Source organism: Aspergillus fijiensis (genome assembly GCF_003184825.1).
Source record: "Aspergillus fijiensis CBS 313.89 unplaced genomic scaffold BO72scaffold_41, whole genome shotgun sequence".
Classification (NCBI taxonomy): domain Eukaryota; kingdom Fungi; phylum Ascomycota; class Eurotiomycetes; order Eurotiales; family Aspergillaceae; genus Aspergillus; species Aspergillus fijiensis.
Window position 1 is genome coordinate 180503 of NW_024469017.1, and position 18069 is coordinate 198571.

Sequence of the window (18069 nt, forward strand, 5' to 3'; positions counted from 1 at the left end):
CATGCGCTCATGATTTTATTTAGAAACGGTGCCGTCATCTTGTCACAGAGACCGTTGTTGACCTGCAAAGCAATCAACGCCGTGAAGGCACCGTGACAGTTCCTGAGGTACCCCAAAGAGAGCAACAGCCCCAGGACCGTGTTGCCCAATCGCTTCTTGTTGATACCAATTCATCTACAACAGTGACAACGGCCCAGATAACATCTATCACACCGATTCTCCACAAGGGCTCACACACTGAACGCTTTGTTGGAGATTTGAACCCAGAAGCCGTAATACGTGAGAAATTAGATTTCGCCAACGGAATTCAGCTGCGAGACCGAATTGGCCTCTGGGTCAGTTCTTCTTCTGTTCAAACGTGTGAAGAGCATATATCTTACTCCGAATCTACGCCGGCTCATGATGCCCCCAACCACTACAGCCCCGGGGCGCGATCGACTGCTTCTTTATTACACCGGCAGTCTAAATTTGCATTGAAGGCCTGTGAGCGTTTGCCCGATTCGGCGCGAAATCATCTTCTACCCATCTATTTCACTAAACTAAATCATATATTACCCCTTGTCGACCCAGATTCCCTGCTTTCAGCTCATGCTGGAGATTCGATATCTGTGTTCCTAGAACGCGCAGTATGTCTCGTAGCAGCTAAAGATCGCGCAGCCGAACCTTATCTTCGCCCATGTGAAGAAGGTCAGGTTATGACTTCCCGTCAATTTCGACATATGGTTTGCGATCTCGGATTTACTATCAACGGTGATCTCGTTCTACAGACCAGCTTCGGATCACACGGTTGGATGGGAAGCAGATTTCCCCACGTTTGAGAGCATCACAGGGGATCGGTGTTCCGACTTGGACTTTGCTACTTTAGGTATGTTCTGTTCTGATCGTCATATTACAGAGTGATCACACGAACAGATAGAAGCCATTCTTATGGGCAATTGCTAATAGTAGCAAAGGTCTTCTTGAGCTGTATTACCATGCTGTCGGCATCCTTTCCTGCAGATACAGATTATCGCATCCTGCAGATCTGTCGAAACCTTCGTATGTTCGTCAGGGACTTGCCGCAGTCCGAATTCATTCCATTGTGGCCACGGAATGCTCCGGAAGTCTACCACCACTGCCCATTATTCCTTATGCTATAACGCTATCTATGGGTGTTTCGTACCAGCAATTTCGCTCAAGCAAACTCATTACTCACCTCAATCGAGCCAGGGCCGGCCTAGAAGCTTCCTGTGTTCTGCTCGAGAGAGTAAGTGCCTATTGGTCAACCGCAGAGGCGATGGCCCGACTGGGACGAAAGGCACTTCATCAGATCGACGTTTCGAACCCTAAATACCAGCTGCACGATCATGAAAATGAGCAATCGCTAGACCTACCGAGCGTCTGCACTCCGCGGTCTTTGGGGAAGACCATGCCCGTCTTGTTGCCATCTTCCTCTAATGCTGGGCAGGGCATATATACGGATATCTTGTTGCCTATGTACACCTATGTACACACAACCGCAGCCAACACCCAATGCTTTGGAGGTACAAAACATCAGCAGCACCGATCCTGAGTGCGGCCGATTCGCTGATATAGACTTTTTATTCGGGGAGTTCCTCGACCTTTCTCTTCCCACTTATTTTTTGGATCCTGTTTTTCTAAGCTCGGAACAGTCAGTGGCATGACACTGCACAGCAAGGGAGCATTGACTCGGCGATCCCAGTCCTGATAAATGAATGTGTGGAAATGTGGTTGTTCTCGGGGGTTCAGGCTTGGCATTTTGGAATCCACTTTATCCACTATCCAGGCACGCCTTTCAACATGCCGAAGTATTCTCGTTAGCGAACTGCCGGTCGTCATCAGTGTGGAAGACCGAGCACTAGTGCCGTCTCAGTGACAAGGACCCAGCTTGTACCAGGATCCCTAGGATTGCGTTTCATAGGTGACAGTCGCCAACACATGGTGAAGACCGGGATCTGGTAATGGCTGTGCCAACTCAGGAAGTGTATGCACGCGATGTATGCATACATCTCATGATTGGAAGTATGGTTATTAGCATCATAGTAGTGAACAAATAAATTACCATATGGTCTGTGTCCGCGAGTCTCAGGTGAAGTCTAGACCCATCCCGCGCCCCTTTTCGCCTTCACACACTAGAGAAGAATACGAGAGACTTTGAAAGAACTTATTGGAGGAACTGTCGGCTGATTTGTCCACCGGGCATTTTGCATGTAAAGTAAGTTCAGATGTGACTGTTGTCCTTTTGAGTTACCTTCGTTATTCTTCCTTGTTTCGTTTATAAATTGAAAAGCCACTCCACCACCACCTTCTCCTCGGATCCTTCTCTCCCTTCTGCTACTTCTGCACACCTCAGCGACTTGTACGATCTGGATCCCCCATAATTCAGAATTGTCAAGATTTCAGTCAGAGAAACACCTGTGCTAGCCAATGACGAAAACCATTTATCAAACTTTATGAGATAACACCTCCACCAGGGTGTCGAAAGGCCCGTTCCTCGCCAACGGATTCTCTCACCAAATTTCCCGGCTTCTTCTTTTGTTCGTCGTTTACTTTCTGATCCTCGGAGTGCCAATCCTTGCCATCCATTCAACGCCTGCCTGCCCTTCCGGTCGTCGTGCAGATTTCAGCGCCGAGCTGTTCTACAGCTTGAATTGCAATGGGTTCCTCCAATCTGGCTGCACTGTCGGATGGGGTATAGCCTCCACATCTCACCTGAATTTCAATCTGTAGAGCCAATAGTTCTCCACAATCGCCACAGTCGTTCCTCCTGCGAAACGTAAATGAATGTTTTGGAGTAAATCCAACTTGTGGATTGAGCTGTGCACCTAGACAAGCGTGCGAATCTTTATGGCCGGCGTGGTCGCAAAGCGAGGGAATCAGGCCGCCTCGGGTGCTGGTGCCCCTTCTCCGGGACGAGGAGGCTGCATCGCATCCGGCCAAAGGCATACCGGCCAGTTTTCGTTGCACCCAATACCCCAATTGCAGGGTCCCTTTGAAGAATCAATTGCGGAGGCTCGCCATACAGCACGATGGGACACAGTCGAGCTTGACGCTCCAACTAGACGCCGAGATCTCCTTGAGACACCCAAATATGAGCGGCTCTGTGGTCGTAAATGGCGCCAAAGAGCCGATGAACGGTAAGTAATCGAGCCACAGTCGCCACAAACGCTATTCAGTGACACGGCATGCTGAATTGTGGCAGGTATCATCCACTCTGGAAGCTTACCGCGCAAATGTCTTTTGGCGTTCATCTCCTTGTTAGAGGATTGGCCAAGTCAGATGTGGAGGTTTTGAGAATTCTTCAATCCCATGTGGATGAAGTGGATGGATTCTTGGGGAGAACTGCGGAGGATTTTTCCATCATACAGCTTGATGTGCGCACACGCATACAGTACCTTAGTCTACCTCTGGAAAACCTAGGTGTTTTCGATGAGATGCTGGGGGACCGTAGCTTTCGTCTCTCCATCGCTGATTATAACGAGAGGATTGAACATGCAATCGAAAGATTCACAATCGCAGTCCAGGACGCCTTGAAGGATATAAAGAAAGGACGGGAAGCGATCGGTGCCCTCTGGAGATACCTTTTCGAATCGGCGAACGAGAACGGCCCAATGCCGGGTAGATTGGTAGCGATCTATAATGCCATGCTATCAAACGCAGAGGGCTGGAACAGTGCATTCTCAGAGCTCGAGCGCAAAGGCGTGGCCCTCCAATATGCACTTGGTCAGCTCGGCTTGGCTATAACTGAAATGCAGCGGCGTGTCGGTGTGGCAAGTCGAAAGTCCGTGGTCAGTATCGAAATGTACCATGACGCCCAAAGCTTTGAGTATTAACACAAATATAGGTTTCCTTCGCACGGCGCTCCAACCGGCTTCTGCGAGGACGATCGCTCAAAGAACGAGTATTTGAAAAGGACTCAAACGCCGGAACCTGTTCTCCCATATCATACAAACCTCTGCCTCGTGCACCAGACCTTCCGCAATCAGCGCCTAATTTGTGGCCGAATGAACGCCGAAGGTTGATGCAGAAAAGTGTTCCAAACTTGCGAGCGGCCGGAAGAAGTACGGGAGAAAGCGCTTCCCAGATGATGGACCGAGCAGCGTCCGTCGGTGCAGTGACGGACAGAAAGGCCTCCAAAGTATTCGCTCCCAGCATTCGGCGCAATGTAGTGACGACCTCAAAATCCATATCGAAGCCGACGGAACCTCAAGACCAGTCAGTCCAGAGACCATCCACAGCGCCATCCAGGGCGTCAAGGGCACGGAGTATCTCTCTGGATCACCTCAAATTCTTGCATAAAAGCCGGAAACGCGAAGGAGAATCAGCACCAGTCCCAGCCGAACACTCCCCTATGCCACACGTATCATTGAGGCGGGAGACGATGAAAGCCCAATTGCTGCAGTTCTTCAGGTCTGACCGCGTGCAGGATGCTTGGGAGACTGCAGCACGCAATGAGGACGAGGCTACTGTTGAGAATAGTTCCGGACTCAAGAAGGACGGACCGTGGAGCAAATTTCAAATGGCATCGTCCAAGAATACCGGTGCGGCGCATGGAACCCATCCCGACGTTCTCGAGCCAACCTCCGCCGAAGACATGGCATGGCTTCCGAAAAAGGACTCGGAAACGCTCAACACCTACTCACTCAAGCCAAAATCCAATACAGCGCCTCGCTTCCACTTGTTCCCCGCCCAGACAAGCCTGCCTCAAGAGATGAAGGCGCTCAAGATCAGGGGTACCGCCTACGAGAGTCTCGGAAAGCAAAAAGAAACCTTGCAACCGGTGATTACAGCCCTTCCTTCGATACTCGGGCCAGAGGCACACAAAGCGGACTTGCATCAATCCCCAGCTGCGCAACAATGAACATGATATTCCCCTGTGATGTCTCAACCGTGGATCGACTGAAGTTCAGGAGGATTGCTTGTTTTCAGGATGGAATGACCGATGCCACAGGCTGTTAAGGTGCGTAATACGCCGAGGGTGCCGAGTGGGGCCCGCCATGAATACAGCCTTCCTTACAACGTTAAAAGATTTATGATGGGGGGAGTTTGAGTTTTAAAGATCATACACCTCCTGTGCTTACGAGGCGGAGTCTTGTAGATTTGGTACACAACCATAGCAACAGCCGATTGATGAAATCAACGAAAATAGAATTTCGAGTTATACGGTAATTACCAGAGCTTCATCGCAAGAAAAAGCACCAGACCAATTCGTAGAAGGTACCGCAATAATGACCTTCGGACATCTTGTAATAAACCTGAAGACAGATAGTATAGGGATAACAGGCGGACAATCTTACTTACACCGCTTCTCAACGATGTTAGGACCATGCTCCTCGAACTCTTTTTTCGAGATCCATAGCTGGTGGAAAGTTCCGAGACTGGCCAGAATACTTCCACCGATCCAAGAGCCGAACTTTCGTTCTGCGGTGTTTCCTGGGGCTGAGATACGCACGCGCGGCCCTGGGTACATCTGCATTAACTCTTGGTTCAAGCGGTCTGTGAAACCATAGAGCAAGCTTGAGGCGCCTGTCACAACAACATTCGCCAAGAGGTGTGGGCGAACGTCCACATCAACGCCATTCAGTGCATTCTTGATCAACTCGGGCACGGTCTGCGCCTGTGTGGCTGGTGGGAAAATCGATTCAGGGTCCGGAATCGCGGCCTTGGCGTCAAAGAGCGATTCGACGACTCGATAACGATCGACACCAAAGACCTGATTATAGCCGTCAGGAAACTCGAAAGGCCGCCCGGGACTGGTTTTGGCAAGGTCCTCGTTCAAAACTCCATTTGGACCCGTTCCAGAAAGCTTATTGGGCCCGGGCCAAACCTGGACCACGCATTCCTTAAATTCGCACAGCGTGCGCTCCTCGAGTAAAGTGCGATAGCTAGCATGTGGAGCCTTCTCAGGTGAAAAAGTCTTGTACTTGGCTTGTGGAGGCTGTCCGGCATCCACAGCAATTTTGGAGGAAATGAGATAATGGGGTGTTATGGTGATCGGCTGCGGTGCATTCGTCTTGAAGAGAGCGCGGAGCTGCGACGAGATATATTCTCCTCCAAGAGGGGAATGCTGAACTCCTCGCTTCAGAATCATCCCATCATGAACCGGAGTGATAGATACGTTGGAAGCACCGATGTCGATAACCAATGCAGAGGCTTTGCCGGCCGCGAAGCTAGAAATGGGAAGTCAAGTCAACAGATTAGATCGCGGTAGATGTTGGCGGCAGATAACTTACGCTGCGAGAACGCCATTCCTCGCTAGATAGAAGGCTGGAGTGCCCCATTTCTCCATAGCAATCTCGATGGTCTTCTCGCGAGCCTTTGTGGGGTTCCAACCAGGTTCCGACATCAACAACGGGCTGTCCGCGAGAGGCTTTTCTTCGGTTTCCAAACCCTCCATTTCCGTAGGCAGCTCGTTGTCTGGAGTGTCATTCAATCCATTCTGTAAGGGATTTCCAGGTCTGGGTCCTGCGAGGCGCGAGGTGAATGAATATTCCCATACTTTCTCGGCCATGTCCCAGTCTTCTACTATCCCGTCCCGGCCCATGGGATTGTGGACTGAAAGACCAGGACGGGGGGTGACGAAGACATCATCTCCGAATATAAACTTTTCCTGACTATCGTAGGTGTATTTGCCGTAATACGTCGGAATTAATGATTTCGGTGTATCCTCACCAGCGAATCCAGCGCGTGTTGTGGAATAGCCCGGGTCAAGTACGATCGCAGAAACCTCATCTGTCCATGTGACGTGGTCAGCCAGCTATTTCGTTTCTGCTCGGTCATCATTGGCGCAAAATCCAGACTCTTAGCAGTTTGCAGCAATGATTTACGACATACCTCCGCCGTATTCGGCTGTTGAGGGTGGAATGGATGGGTTCATGGCCGAAGGTCAAGGAAGGGCACAGCTTGTTCGGGTGAAGAAGTGGGTGTAACGGTAGCTTGGAGCGAAATTGGCTCGGTTCAATGCGTGCGACAAGAAGGAAAGAAAGGAAAGAAGGTAGTTAGAAAGAGGCCATAGACAAGCCAACTACTTCTGGAGGCCGAGAGGCTTTTGATGGTGGGGGAATGAATGTATCGCACGGCTGGCGGGAAATGAATGGTGATTGCATTGAAGGAATGAATAATCGCCGCGCTTGCCCCCGGCGCCGCAGCTGGTACCCGCCAGCGCAAAACGCCATCAACTCAACATCAACCACTACCAACATCATCGTCGTCGTCGTTGTCATCATCTCCAATATCATATATACATCCTTTCTTCCTTGTTCTGGTATATGAAAAATCTTGGAACTGGTCATATTTTGCTTATGCGACTATGGATACTGAGATCAACCCGACCTCTCTCTTCCGCCCAGTGAAGAAGAGAAAGTTCCTGCGACGCCGACCGGGGGACAGCTTAGAGGATGCGCAGGGTACCACCGTGGAGATTTACGGCCAGCCATCAGACGGATTATCCTCCCTGCCTCAGTCGGATGGGTTGGATACGAGCCTTAGTTTAGATGCTGCTCGTCTTCGGCGGTTACAACGGGCTCGCAAAGGGGGAATTGAATTCTCAACCGCCTCGCGGCCAACGTCGAAAGACGATAACCAGAAAAATATCACATGTACGACGGCCGAGAACATGGAGAGTGAGAGATTGCAAGCGATGTCTGATCGGTTCACGGCGCATACAGGGCAGACGGTGGACGTTGACAAGCATATGTACGAACGTACCCTTCCTATTTCATCTGCCCCTAATTGTTACCGGTTGGCGACGTTGACTAACGAGATAAGGATGGCTTACATAGAATTCGAAATGGCCAAGCGTCATCGAGGCAGCGTGTCAGCCGAGGACGTTCGCGACAGCTCGGCCTCAACAACCACAGCGACAGCTGCCCCGTCGATGGCTGACCTACCACAACGTGAACCGGCCTCACTGGGTAAACTACACGAGATTGACCTTGGTCAGGAGTCTAAATTGCAAAACATCGCTCGGACTGAAGCGGCTACCAGAAAGCTCGCTGGGAACGATAATGACCTGGCGCTTGCGACAGAAAGCGGCTCCAAGGCGACACATTCAGGAAAGGAGCAGAGGCCATGGCGCAACCGGAAGCGACGAACCAGCGAGGACGTTGAACGAGATCGACTGGTTGAAGAGATTCTACGAGAGAGTAAATGTGAGTTCTCATCTCATAGTGTGAAATCTTCTGATCTTGAGATCTTACTCTATCTTAGTGGACGTCTATGATGGCCCATTAGAGGGCGAGGAAAATGAGGCAGGAGACGCAGATGGTCAAGCCGCCGACGATAGGGTGGCAGAGCAATTCCGAAAAGATTTCCTTGATGCCATTCAGTCCCGTCGTCGGGTGGCGCGAGCCAGAAATACGAAATCTACCAAGACCGAAGCCCCCCGAGGGCCGAAGTTAGGGGGCAGTCGAAGTGCTCGAGCTGCTATGCGTGAGATGCAGGAGAAATCAGGACGGAAATGAGCTTTTGCTACGAAACTATTGATTTTGCATTGGGAGAGGGGCAGGATACATCACAGCGCGTAGTACTAAGCAGTAATGATAAAACTAGGAAATGAGCAAATGAGATCGACCAGTGGATCATCTATATTCGGTATTTTATTGACATCCCCGCCGCACCACTCTTCAACCACTTCGCCCCTCCCGCCAATTTTCCTCTACACTTTGCCTTCCGTGCACAATGGCTACATTGCATGCTGCACATTGGGCCACCTCCCTCACTCCCTCCTCACTCCCTCCTGGCGTCCTCAATGCAGCCGCTCGAAGTTTTTACAATTGGGTGGGTTGCGCGGTTGGGGGCAGCAATCACCCCGCTGTTTCCATCGCACGCAACTCCCTTTCCCGCTTCTTTGGCGCCCCAACTTCGACCTTATTAGGCTCTGAGGGACTTCAGGTGGATGCGCAGCATGCAGCTTTGATCAATGGTATCGCGTCGCACGTCCATGATTATGATGACACGCATCTAGAAACCATCATTCATCCGACGGGGCCTGTGGCGGCTGCCCTTCTGAGTATCGCCCAGTCGCTCTATCGACCAGTATCGGGCGCCGAATTTCTCACTGCCCTTGCTGCCGGGATTGAACTCGAGTGCAAGATTGGCCTGGCAGTCTGGCCGAGCCACTACGACGTGGGCTGGTGAGTGTGGCCCTGATAAATCCTACGTAGTAAGTCAACTAACCGGTTGTCTGATCAGGCATATCACTGGCTCCACGGGATCCATTGGGGCAGCCGTAGCGGTGTCGCGCCTCATGAGTCTCTCCCCAGAGAAGACAGCCCATGCAATTGGCATTGCTGCCACTCAAGTAACCGGCCTGCGCGAAATGTTTGGGTCGCACACCAAATCCTTCCATCCGGGTCGGGCAGCCCAGAACGGACTTTTGGCCGCTATCCTGGCATCAGACGGGTATACCAGCTCGGTGCAGGCCTTGGAGGCTAAGCGAGGCTGGGTACAGGTCACTAGCCATGATAATAGGCTGGAAGAGCAGATGGCTAGATTGCAAGCAGGGGATCAATGGGAACTCGAGAAAAACACCTTCAAGCCTTTCCCTTGCGGTATCGTCAAACATCCGGTCATCGATGGTTGCATCTGGCTGCATGGCGAGTTGCGCAGAAGGGGGCTACCGCTAGAAGCTCTAAACAAGATCCAAGTCACTGTTCATCCATTGGTATTGGAATTGACCGGCAAAACTCAACCTGTTGATGGGCTGCAGGCAAAATTCAGTGTTTATCATGGCGGGGCAGTTGCTCTGATATATGGCAAGGTAACGCCAGCGCAATACGAGGACGCAGTCGTAACCGATCCCGACACAATCCGATTGCGCGAGAAAATTGTTGTTACAGTAGCGGAAACTATTCGCACGGACGAATGCCAGATTGTAGCCGAGTTTGGGGCGGGCGATAATACTATTGTACGACACGTGGACCATGCCGTTGGCAGTCTCGATGCGCCGATGACCGACTGTCAACTAATGGAAAAATTCACCGATCAGTGCATTCCCATCTTAGGATCAGAACAGACAAAGAAGGCCAGTGACTGGTGCTGGAATATAGCGGCAAAGGTCGACATCCGAGAAATTGGACGTTTCCTTTAAATTTGTCACCACCTAGAAGTTACAACCTTGTATACAAAATAGGACCTCATCAGCACATACTGGTAGGAAAGCTGCAGCTGCATGCTCTAGATAATATCTACACCAATTTCTTGTTCAATATCGAGGGTGGGATCATTTGTTCTGGCCCTTGATTCAAGCAATATCTCAGCCAGGATTGTACCGAGTGACTGGGTGAATGGAGTTGTTCCCGACAGAGTCCTTGGGATTGAGTATACTACTTACTCCCTGATCAACTGAGTCACTCAGTACAGTTTACCAAAAACTTCATTTAGTGATCGAGGGCCCAACAAAATAGAAATTATGACTTAGATAATTCTATCTAAGGACCAAGAGATTATTCATAACTTTGATTTCTAGCAAAGATTCGGGCCATCGCGCTGAAATATAATTCAGCTGGCCAAGCAGAGTATGTGAAAGCTTTTTTGACCTTCAAGTGGACAGGAACCTGTCTGTATCCACTCCGTATATCACCCTACGCCCACGTGGATGCACCTGTTTCTGTCAACGTGGAAATAATGAGCTTTCTTCGTGTTGAACTACTATGGAGTACCGTAGTCCGTGTTAGGGTCGAAGCAATGAGAAGTAGCCGTAAGATTAACATAGGCGTGGTTTAATTTCCTCGCTCGTGTCATAGAGATGATGAAAGGGGGTCTTTCCTCTCCCCCTCCCTCAAAAGGCCAAGCTTCACTCTCTAAGCCCCCCGAAGGACATGATGGTCCACCTCGTTCTACCACCTAAGCGAAGCTTCAGCGCTAGACCAAAATCATATGGCGATGGAGTACTCGTACGTATAACATTGATGCAGGATCGGACCCGCGATTGATCGATCATGTAAAGCCATAGAGAAGAGTAACTTAATGCATTCTGCCTGGTCTGCTTGACTCCTTGTCTGGTAGACTACAGAGAGGAAGTAACAAGTCGTCACTACCTGAGGTTACCAGGTACAGTACGGAGTACATTAATTAAAAATTGTTTCCTGCGGAGGTTTGTCGCCGAAATGCGTGGGACGGGTGTGGCCCAAGTCTGGCTGTCTACGGAGGACGTTTGGCTCATTGTCCGGAACACTGGGGCGATTTCAGGACGGTGGGGCTGGGCGGCAGCCTGGAGGCTTTCAATTGATTCTTTGTTTGTCCCAGAGAAGTGAGAGAGGTTGGTTGTTGGTTGTTGGTTGGTTGGTTGTCTTTCGACTGCAGTACGGAGTACCTGAGGTAGTCACCGTAGTCTACTAACTGATTATGAGTATTTATCTTCTCTTTGTCAGGTGGTTAAGTGGTTCTTGATTCACCCCCCTCCTTTTTTTTCCCCTTCTCTACCTCCTTTATGCTTTATGCCATCTCTCTCGCGGCTAAGTCAACATGGGGAGAAAATACCTTCCTTCTATTAGCACAGAGTTGCATATCGATAGCCCCCAGTATTGATGACCTATCGTCGCTTAACTATCCATATCCGTATTGACAATTACGCTAATGAGTGGGAGGAGTGGTCTGGAAAGAGTCTAGAGTCTAGACTGGGATGGGCACCATTGCCAGTGCCAGCAACGGGCTGAACAATTGGGCCCGTTCCCGACCCGTCACTGACACCAACCAAGAACCGTGGTTGGTATTGTGTTAAAAGGAAGAAGAGAGAGAGAAGGAGAAAGGGGGAGAGAGGTGGGGGGGCGGAGGGGGTCGGGAATGAATTTATATTTAGCATTATGGAGGAAGTTAATCCTCAGTAAATCATGTTACTCAGTACTGCTCAAGTAGATAATCTGTAAACTGGGAAATCATCTTGAAAATATTCTACAGGATTTCATTGCCACTCTCCGGCAATTTGAACTTCAAATTGAGTCAATCAGTACCTAGTAGTAAGGTACTGTAGGTACTTGATACTGTACCTCAATTACCTGAACCAACAAACCAGGAGCGAAGTTTGACTAATCTTGATTCAGTACAGTGGGGGGGCGGCTGCCACTAGCCTATCAGTAGCCCTTGTTTCAGCTCTGCAGCCCCTGGCTAATACTAATCAGGCTCTAGTGGCTCATCCCGCTCCGCCCGCTCGGGCGCTTCAATATCCAGTCATGCTAATCTCGGTGTAAGAAACTACCAGGTACATCCATGATACCTAATAATGGTACTCCGTACGCTTCTCTTCAATACTCCGTAGTACTGTACATACATACCTACTCGTAGTACTCGTAGTACTCGTAAGTTCAGTGAGTCTAGTGTACAGTACCGAAGTTTACTATGTAGTTGTCTAGTCAAACTGTAATTATTATTATCAGAGTTGTAGCAATCTCTCTACTCTCTTTCTTCCTACTCTTCCTCTCTTTCCCCTCCTCTCCTCCCTCTCTCTCCCCTTTACCGTTTGCTTGCTTGTCTCCATCTTACCCACCTTCCCATCCTACACACTCATTACTGCTAGTCTATACGTTTTTTCTTTCTTTTGCACTCCTTTGCACTCTTTTGCACACTTTTTCTTTCTCCGTCTTCTGCTTTCGCTTTGTCTGCTTTCGCCTTGGTCATCATTGACCACAATCAGTTCCCTTTGGACATTCTTTTGCTTTGTCTTGCTCTTGCTCTCGCTCTCGCTTCGCTCCATCCCATTGCTCACCACTCTTTCTCACCTGCTGCCTCGGAAGAATTAAGCAAGTTTTGATCAAACCTCAGCTAGTGCTCTTGTGAGGTGCTGCGAGATCTCTCTAGCAAGCTTACACGGCCTTTGTTATCCGGAGTGAACGTATCTCATAACTGCTTGACCTGCAAGAGATAAGGTGGTCTAGTAAGTGTGGGATCTCAGGCACTGTCTTGCTGTTCATTTAGTCATTAAGACTCCTATCCCACCATTCATCGCCGACCTGATCTTCAGTCCTTGTTGTTGTCCTTCCGTTCTGTCCAGGTTGATCCTGTTGACCACCCGGAGACATTCATTCATATCAAGTCGCTGTGCGATTTGACCGAATTACGGCTTCGTCACATATCTTATTTTAATGGTCGCCGCCTCGACTGGCTTCACCAATATTGACACCATCTTAGCGCAAGAACTAGAGGTTCTTGATGTTAGCGTTTTGAGTTCCGGAATCCGACGAATTGTGCTATTTGTCAATCAAAATGCGGACCACTCTCGTTTCACATATCACGATCACTACCTTGGGCTTGTGGGCTTCTCAGACGCTCGCTGCGGACACATTGAGTACTAATGGGTTGTCAACATGCCTAACGGATTCGGCCATTGAAGTCAATAATCTTGATGTTACGTACACCAAATCAACAAACGAACTCGTTTATAATGTCGGCGGTACCAATGCGAAAAAACAGAATGTTACTGGCTCAATTACAATCTATGCGTACGGCAATCAACTCTACTCAAAAACATTCGATCCCTGTGGCACCGAGTATTACACGGCAGCCCTGTGTCCCGTGCCGGCCGGCAGCTTTCAAGCTCAGGGACAGATGCAGGTTCCTGATTCCATTGCCAGTCAAATCCCCTCCATCGCATTCGCCATTCCGGATCTGGATGGCCAAGTGAAGCTCGAGTTGCTGTCGAAGGATAACAACGATGACGAGCTGGCTTGCATCCAAACAGAGTTGAGTAACGGCAAGACGATGCAGATTGCAGGTGTCTCTTATGCTGCTGCTGGCGTAGCCGGGGCGGCCTTGGCCGTGAGCGGGTTGTCCGCTCTAGGTGCTGCTGGTCACCCTGGAGCTTCATCATCCAGCCCATCTTTCGGCGATGTTATGACTTGGTTCCACACCATGGCAACTAATGGTATGCTTAGCGTCAATTATCCTACGGTCTACCGCAGCTTTTCCAAGAACTTTGCCTTCAGCACAGGCCTCATCCCGTGGGGCCAGATGCAGGAGTCTATTGATAGCTTCCGCAGGGTAACTGGCGGAAATCTGACGGAAAACAGCTACGAATATCTCTTAAACGCCACCCTGGTGTATTCAAGCGGCTCCACGTCAAACTCAAGCAGCAAGTCGAAGCGTGCTCTCGACTGGACTGTTGGTGCTGCGAACCTCGTCGCCCGCGAACTCACGATGTCCAACTCCACTACCACCAACAGTACCACCAACAGTACCAGCAGTAGCAGTGGATTGCAACACATGGTATCGGGAATCGAGGCCTATGCAGAGCAATTGACTGTGCCGCAGGGGAATACCTTTATGACTGTGCTGCTTATCTTCGCCATCCTCATTGCCGCCATCACCGTGGGAATTTTGCTCCTCAAGGTCATCCTTGAAGTATGGGCTTTGTATGGGTCTTTCCCTCAGAAGCTCTCCAACTTTCGCAAGGACTATTGGGGTCTCCTCGGGCGGACAATCACCAATTTAATCTTGATTCTATATGGGATCTGGGTCATCTGGTGTGTCTACCAACTCAGCAGCGGAGATTCCTGGGCCGCAAAAATTCTGGCTGCCGTTGCTCTGGTTGTATTCACAGCTGTGCTCCTGTTCTTCGGTCTTCGGATTGCTTATCTGGCACGGAAGTTCAGAAAATCTGAAGGCGACGCATCTCGCTTGTACGATGATAGCGAAACCTGGCGCAAGTACAGCCTTTTCTACGACAATTACAAGAAGGATTATTGGTGGATATTCGTACCCGCGATTGTATATATGTTCGCTAAGGGTTGCATTATCGCGGCAGGTAATGGCCATGGGCTGGCGCAAAGTGCGGGTCAGCTTATCGTTGAGGCGCTTATGTTGGTCATGCTACTGTGGAATCGACCCTACGTTGTGAAGTCGAGCCAATGGATTAACACCAGTGTGCAAGTAGTACGCGTTCTGTCGGTTGTTCTTGTTTTGGTGTTTGTGGATGAGCTCGGCCTATCAGAGACAACCAAGACGGTCACCGGAATTGTTCTCATCGCGGTCCAGGCTGGCTTCACCGGCATCTTGGCCATTCTCATTTGTGTCAACGCGATTCTCCTCTGCTGTCGTGAGAATCCTCATGCGAAGCGGAGACGAGAGGCCGGTAAGTCGCTACAATTCCGAACATTGGGCCTAATTACAACTGTATATGCTAATCGTCTTAATTTGCTCTTACAGACAAAATGAATCGCGACATGGACGATCTGACCCCCTTGGACGCCCGCGAGTCTCTCCTGATGGACAACCCTCCTCGTAAGGATTACGCCGAGATGAGCAAATTCAATTTCACCGGTCCCTACGAGCCCTATCGTGACCAGTTCGATCACAAAGGGCGGCAGAGTCCCACTGGGAGTATGGATCGATTAGTTGGGTCTGGCTATAACCCTGAAGAGCAACACGATCGTGCTGTAAGCCGTGAGAGTCGGCGGAGCCGTGACAGTCATGATGCTCCTGAAAGGCACCATGCCACTACCCCCGGCTATGGGTTCGCTTACTGATCCTCCCTGTAGGATAAATTGGGGTTACGATTTGTTGTTATATTCTTTTCTCCCGGCGTAAAACTCTTTCTTGGACATAGATTTTGTTGTGTCAGTTCCAACAAATTTAGCGTACTTTTTTGTGGTGGTGGTGTGGCTGTTTGCACTTGCTTCTAGTTTCATTGCTGTTTAGCTCCCTGCACCATCTTTACCCCCAAAGGTCTGTTATTTGAACCATATCCAGAAAATCGGTCTTGATAGTCCTGCCTATCTCAAGCACGGACCCTAAGCATATACTCTGGGTTGCCTTCTTTCCATGTAGGCTGTGTCTCCAAAGAGGTGACACTGCCACCAAGCTGGGCCCGGCTCTGTTCTACCATTCCGATATCGAGACTCTAATGCTCTCAGGCTACCAGATTGGCTACGCATAGTTTAAATACGCACAGAGGATTCGTTCCACCGCAAAAACCCAGTGTTTTGTTACATAAAGCGATAGCAAGACAGGATTGAGAACAGAATAAAGACCATAGCAATCCATGCCAGATGCGATGCACAATTTGGATTAGTTCGCACGCACACACCGCGAGAGAAAAAAACAATGAGAGGAAGACAGTGTAAGAGATACAGTACGAAGCGTCAAAAAAAGGAGGCAGGGAAGAAGAAAAGATAGGCAACAAATAGGCGTGGCCATGCATTTTTCGAGGTTTTTGTAGTATCAAATGTCACTATTGCTGCTGGAGGATCATGCCATTCTGGATTGGTGACCAGCGAGAGTTGCTGAGGGTCCTTTACGTCGCGATGAATAGAAAGGGCGGAAGGGCACCAGCAAGGAATCTGACTGATTTATGAAGATCCCAAGGGGAAGGTAGCATTGGAGACTGCGCGCACATGTACAAGCCTGTGGAAAGGAAAGGCACAAGGACCGAAGGAAGAAAAACCAAGTCCTCAACCGCGCGAGTATGGGTGAAAGCCCCGGTGACCTCCACGGCCTCCACCGCGATAGTTGGCGCCTGGCTTGCCGGCATTCTTCGGGCCTGTCGGAGCATTGGCTGGGGCAGCACTTTGAGGTTGCGGAGTTGGACCTTTATGTTTCGGTGTTAGCATATTCGGGCAGACAAGGCAAATGACAGGCAGGACCTGGGGATGGCAGGATAGGAAAAGACATACCGCGTCCCATGCTCCCCGCGCGGGTCATGGCCTGGGGCCCGGTCGGGATGTTCGGCTGAGGTACTTCATCATACATACCTTCCCAAGAAGTTGGCCCACCTTGTTGGTAGGGAGAGAAAGCCCGGTTTTCCATGGCTCGGCGCGCCTGTTGCTGCTCGTACTTTTGTTGCTCAAAGGCGATTTGTTCCTGAGCATTGTAGCCAGGTCCACCGCGATGACTCGAGTAATTCCCATTGGCGTTAGCTGCGGCCATGTTCATTCCATTGCCCCCACCCCCCATCTGACCGGCCATGCCTCCGGAGCTGCTGCCTTGACCTTGATTCTGCATCTGCTGCATCTGCTGCATCTGCTGTATCATGGCGGGATTCATCATGTTCGGTGCCATGGTTTGGGGCGTTGAGCTCTGCGACGGAGGGCTCAGACTCTCTTGTGGTGCTTGATTGTTCCCCATTTGCATTTGCTGCATCTGTTTCATTTGTTGCATCTGTTGCATCATGGCTGGGTTCATGCCGCCCATACCCATGCCGCCCATGCCTTGACCTTGAGCCGCAGCAACGGCCATTTGCTGTTGCATCAAGGCAAAGTACTGCTGCATCCTTTGCCAATACTGTGCCATCATCTGGGGAGTGAGTCCACCAGCCATGCTGCCTTGGCCTTGAGCCACGGCTTGTGGTTGCGAACCATCGCTTCCCATTGCGCCACCGTCACGGAAACCCTCCCTGCCACGGCGGAATCGGCGGTCTTCCTCATCCCGCAGATTTCCTCTTGGTTGAGCTTTCTTCACCTCAATGGGCTTCCCGAGGATTTCCAGAGGACGGGAGAGAGCTGCTTCGACGGCCGCTTCACTGTCAAATGTCACGAATCCGAAGCCACGGGGACGACCAGTATCCTTGTCAATCATCAGGGTGGCATCAATGACACGCCCAAATTGGGTAAAAAATTCTCTGAAGTCGTGTTCGTTTGCCTCTTGGCTCACGCCACCAACAAATATTTTACTGGTCTTCTCCTGCTCGTCACGTGGGATTGCACGCTTGGGATCGATCTGCCACATAATGGTCAGCTGTTGAGGATCTTCATAACAAGTACGGGAAGGAATGTGTGACGGAGGCTCTTACAATCTTGCCATCCAAATAGTGTTCCTTAACCATGACGGTATTGACAGTCTTCGGGTCTCTGAATGTCAAAAATCCAAATCCTCTGGAGCGACCCGTAGCACTGTCTCGCATCACAGTGCATTCTTGTACTTCCCCAAACTGAGAGAAGTAATCTTTCAGGGACTCTAATCGAACTTGTCAGATAACTTATGGGCGACAGGAGCAGCCGCAGCCAGCCAAGGGAAAGTACATACGATCCGTAGTCTCCCAGTTCAAACCACCAATGAACATTTTCCTGGCCATGACACGATTAGCAAAAGCTGTATTGCAAACTCTCAAGCATTAAACGCTATGAAGAACATTTGAGAAAC

General features: G+C 50.2%; 7 protein-coding genes across 7 annotated transcripts; 5 read left to right on the top strand and 2 right to left on the bottom strand.

The window, feature by feature from the left end:
- Positions 1-1147: 1147 nt before the first annotated feature.
- Positions 1148-1664, top strand: BO72DRAFT_470305 (transcription factor domain-containing protein; the record flags this gene model as incomplete). The annotated part of the gene is made up of 2 exons (XM_040947021.1): positions 1148-1486; positions 1524-1664. 2 exons carry the CDS (start codon positions 1148-1150, stop codon positions 1662-1664), a joined length of 480 nt encoding a protein of 159 aa, XP_040799123.1.
- A 1222-nt stretch (positions 1665-2886) lies between these two features.
- BO72DRAFT_182734 (uncharacterized protein) lies at positions 2887-5136 on the top strand. Its single transcript, XM_040939479.1, has 2 exons — positions 2887-3788; positions 3845-5136. Exons 1-2 carry the CDS (start codon positions 3186-3188, stop codon positions 4859-4861), a joined length of 1620 nt encoding a protein of 539 aa, XP_040799124.1. The 5' UTR covers positions 2887-3185; the 3' UTR covers positions 4862-5136.
- BO72DRAFT_433707 (actin family protein) lies at positions 5085-7094 on the bottom strand. Its single transcript, XM_040943216.1, has 3 exons — positions 6835-7094; positions 6234-6732; positions 5085-6170 (listed from the first exon to the last, which is right to left on the bottom strand). The coding sequence occupies exons 1-3, from the start codon at positions 6875-6877 to the stop codon at positions 5294-5296; spliced, it is 1419 nt and encodes a 472-aa protein (XP_040799125.1). The 5' UTR covers positions 6878-7094; the 3' UTR covers positions 5085-5293.
- A 215-nt stretch (positions 7095-7309) lies between these two features.
- On the top strand, positions 7310-8462 carry BO72DRAFT_383082 (telomere length and silencing 1 family protein; the record flags this gene model as incomplete). Its single annotated transcript, XM_040941501.1, has 3 exons — positions 7310-7695; positions 7768-8150; positions 8209-8462. The coding sequence occupies 3 exons, from the start codon at positions 7310-7312 to the stop codon at positions 8460-8462; spliced, it is 1023 nt and encodes a 340-aa protein (XP_040799126.1).
- Positions 8463-8679: 217 nt separating this feature from the next.
- BO72DRAFT_383049 (MmgE/PrpD family protein) lies at positions 8680-10090 on the top strand (the record flags this gene model as incomplete). Its single annotated transcript, XM_040941496.1, has 2 exons — positions 8680-9134; positions 9193-10090. 2 exons carry the CDS (start codon positions 8680-8682, stop codon positions 10088-10090), a joined length of 1353 nt encoding a protein of 450 aa, XP_040799127.1.
- Positions 10091-13200: 3110 nt separating this feature from the next.
- On the top strand, positions 13201-15458 carry BO72DRAFT_383061 (transient receptor potential ion channel family protein; the record flags this gene model as incomplete). The annotated part of the gene is made up of 2 exons (XM_040941498.1): positions 13201-15064; positions 15139-15458. 2 exons carry the CDS (start codon positions 13201-13203, stop codon positions 15456-15458), a joined length of 2184 nt encoding a protein of 727 aa, XP_040799128.1.
- Positions 15459-16382: 924 nt separating this feature from the next.
- BO72DRAFT_460689 (heterogeneous nuclear ribonucleoprotein HRP1) lies at positions 16383-18001 on the bottom strand (the record flags this gene model as incomplete). The annotated part of the gene is made up of 4 exons (XM_040946480.1): positions 16383-16519; positions 16605-17664; positions 17720-17883; positions 17953-18001. The coding sequence occupies 4 exons, from the start codon at positions 17999-18001 to the stop codon at positions 16383-16385; spliced, it is 1410 nt and encodes a 469-aa protein (XP_040799129.1).
- Positions 18002-18069: the final 68 nt, after the last annotated feature.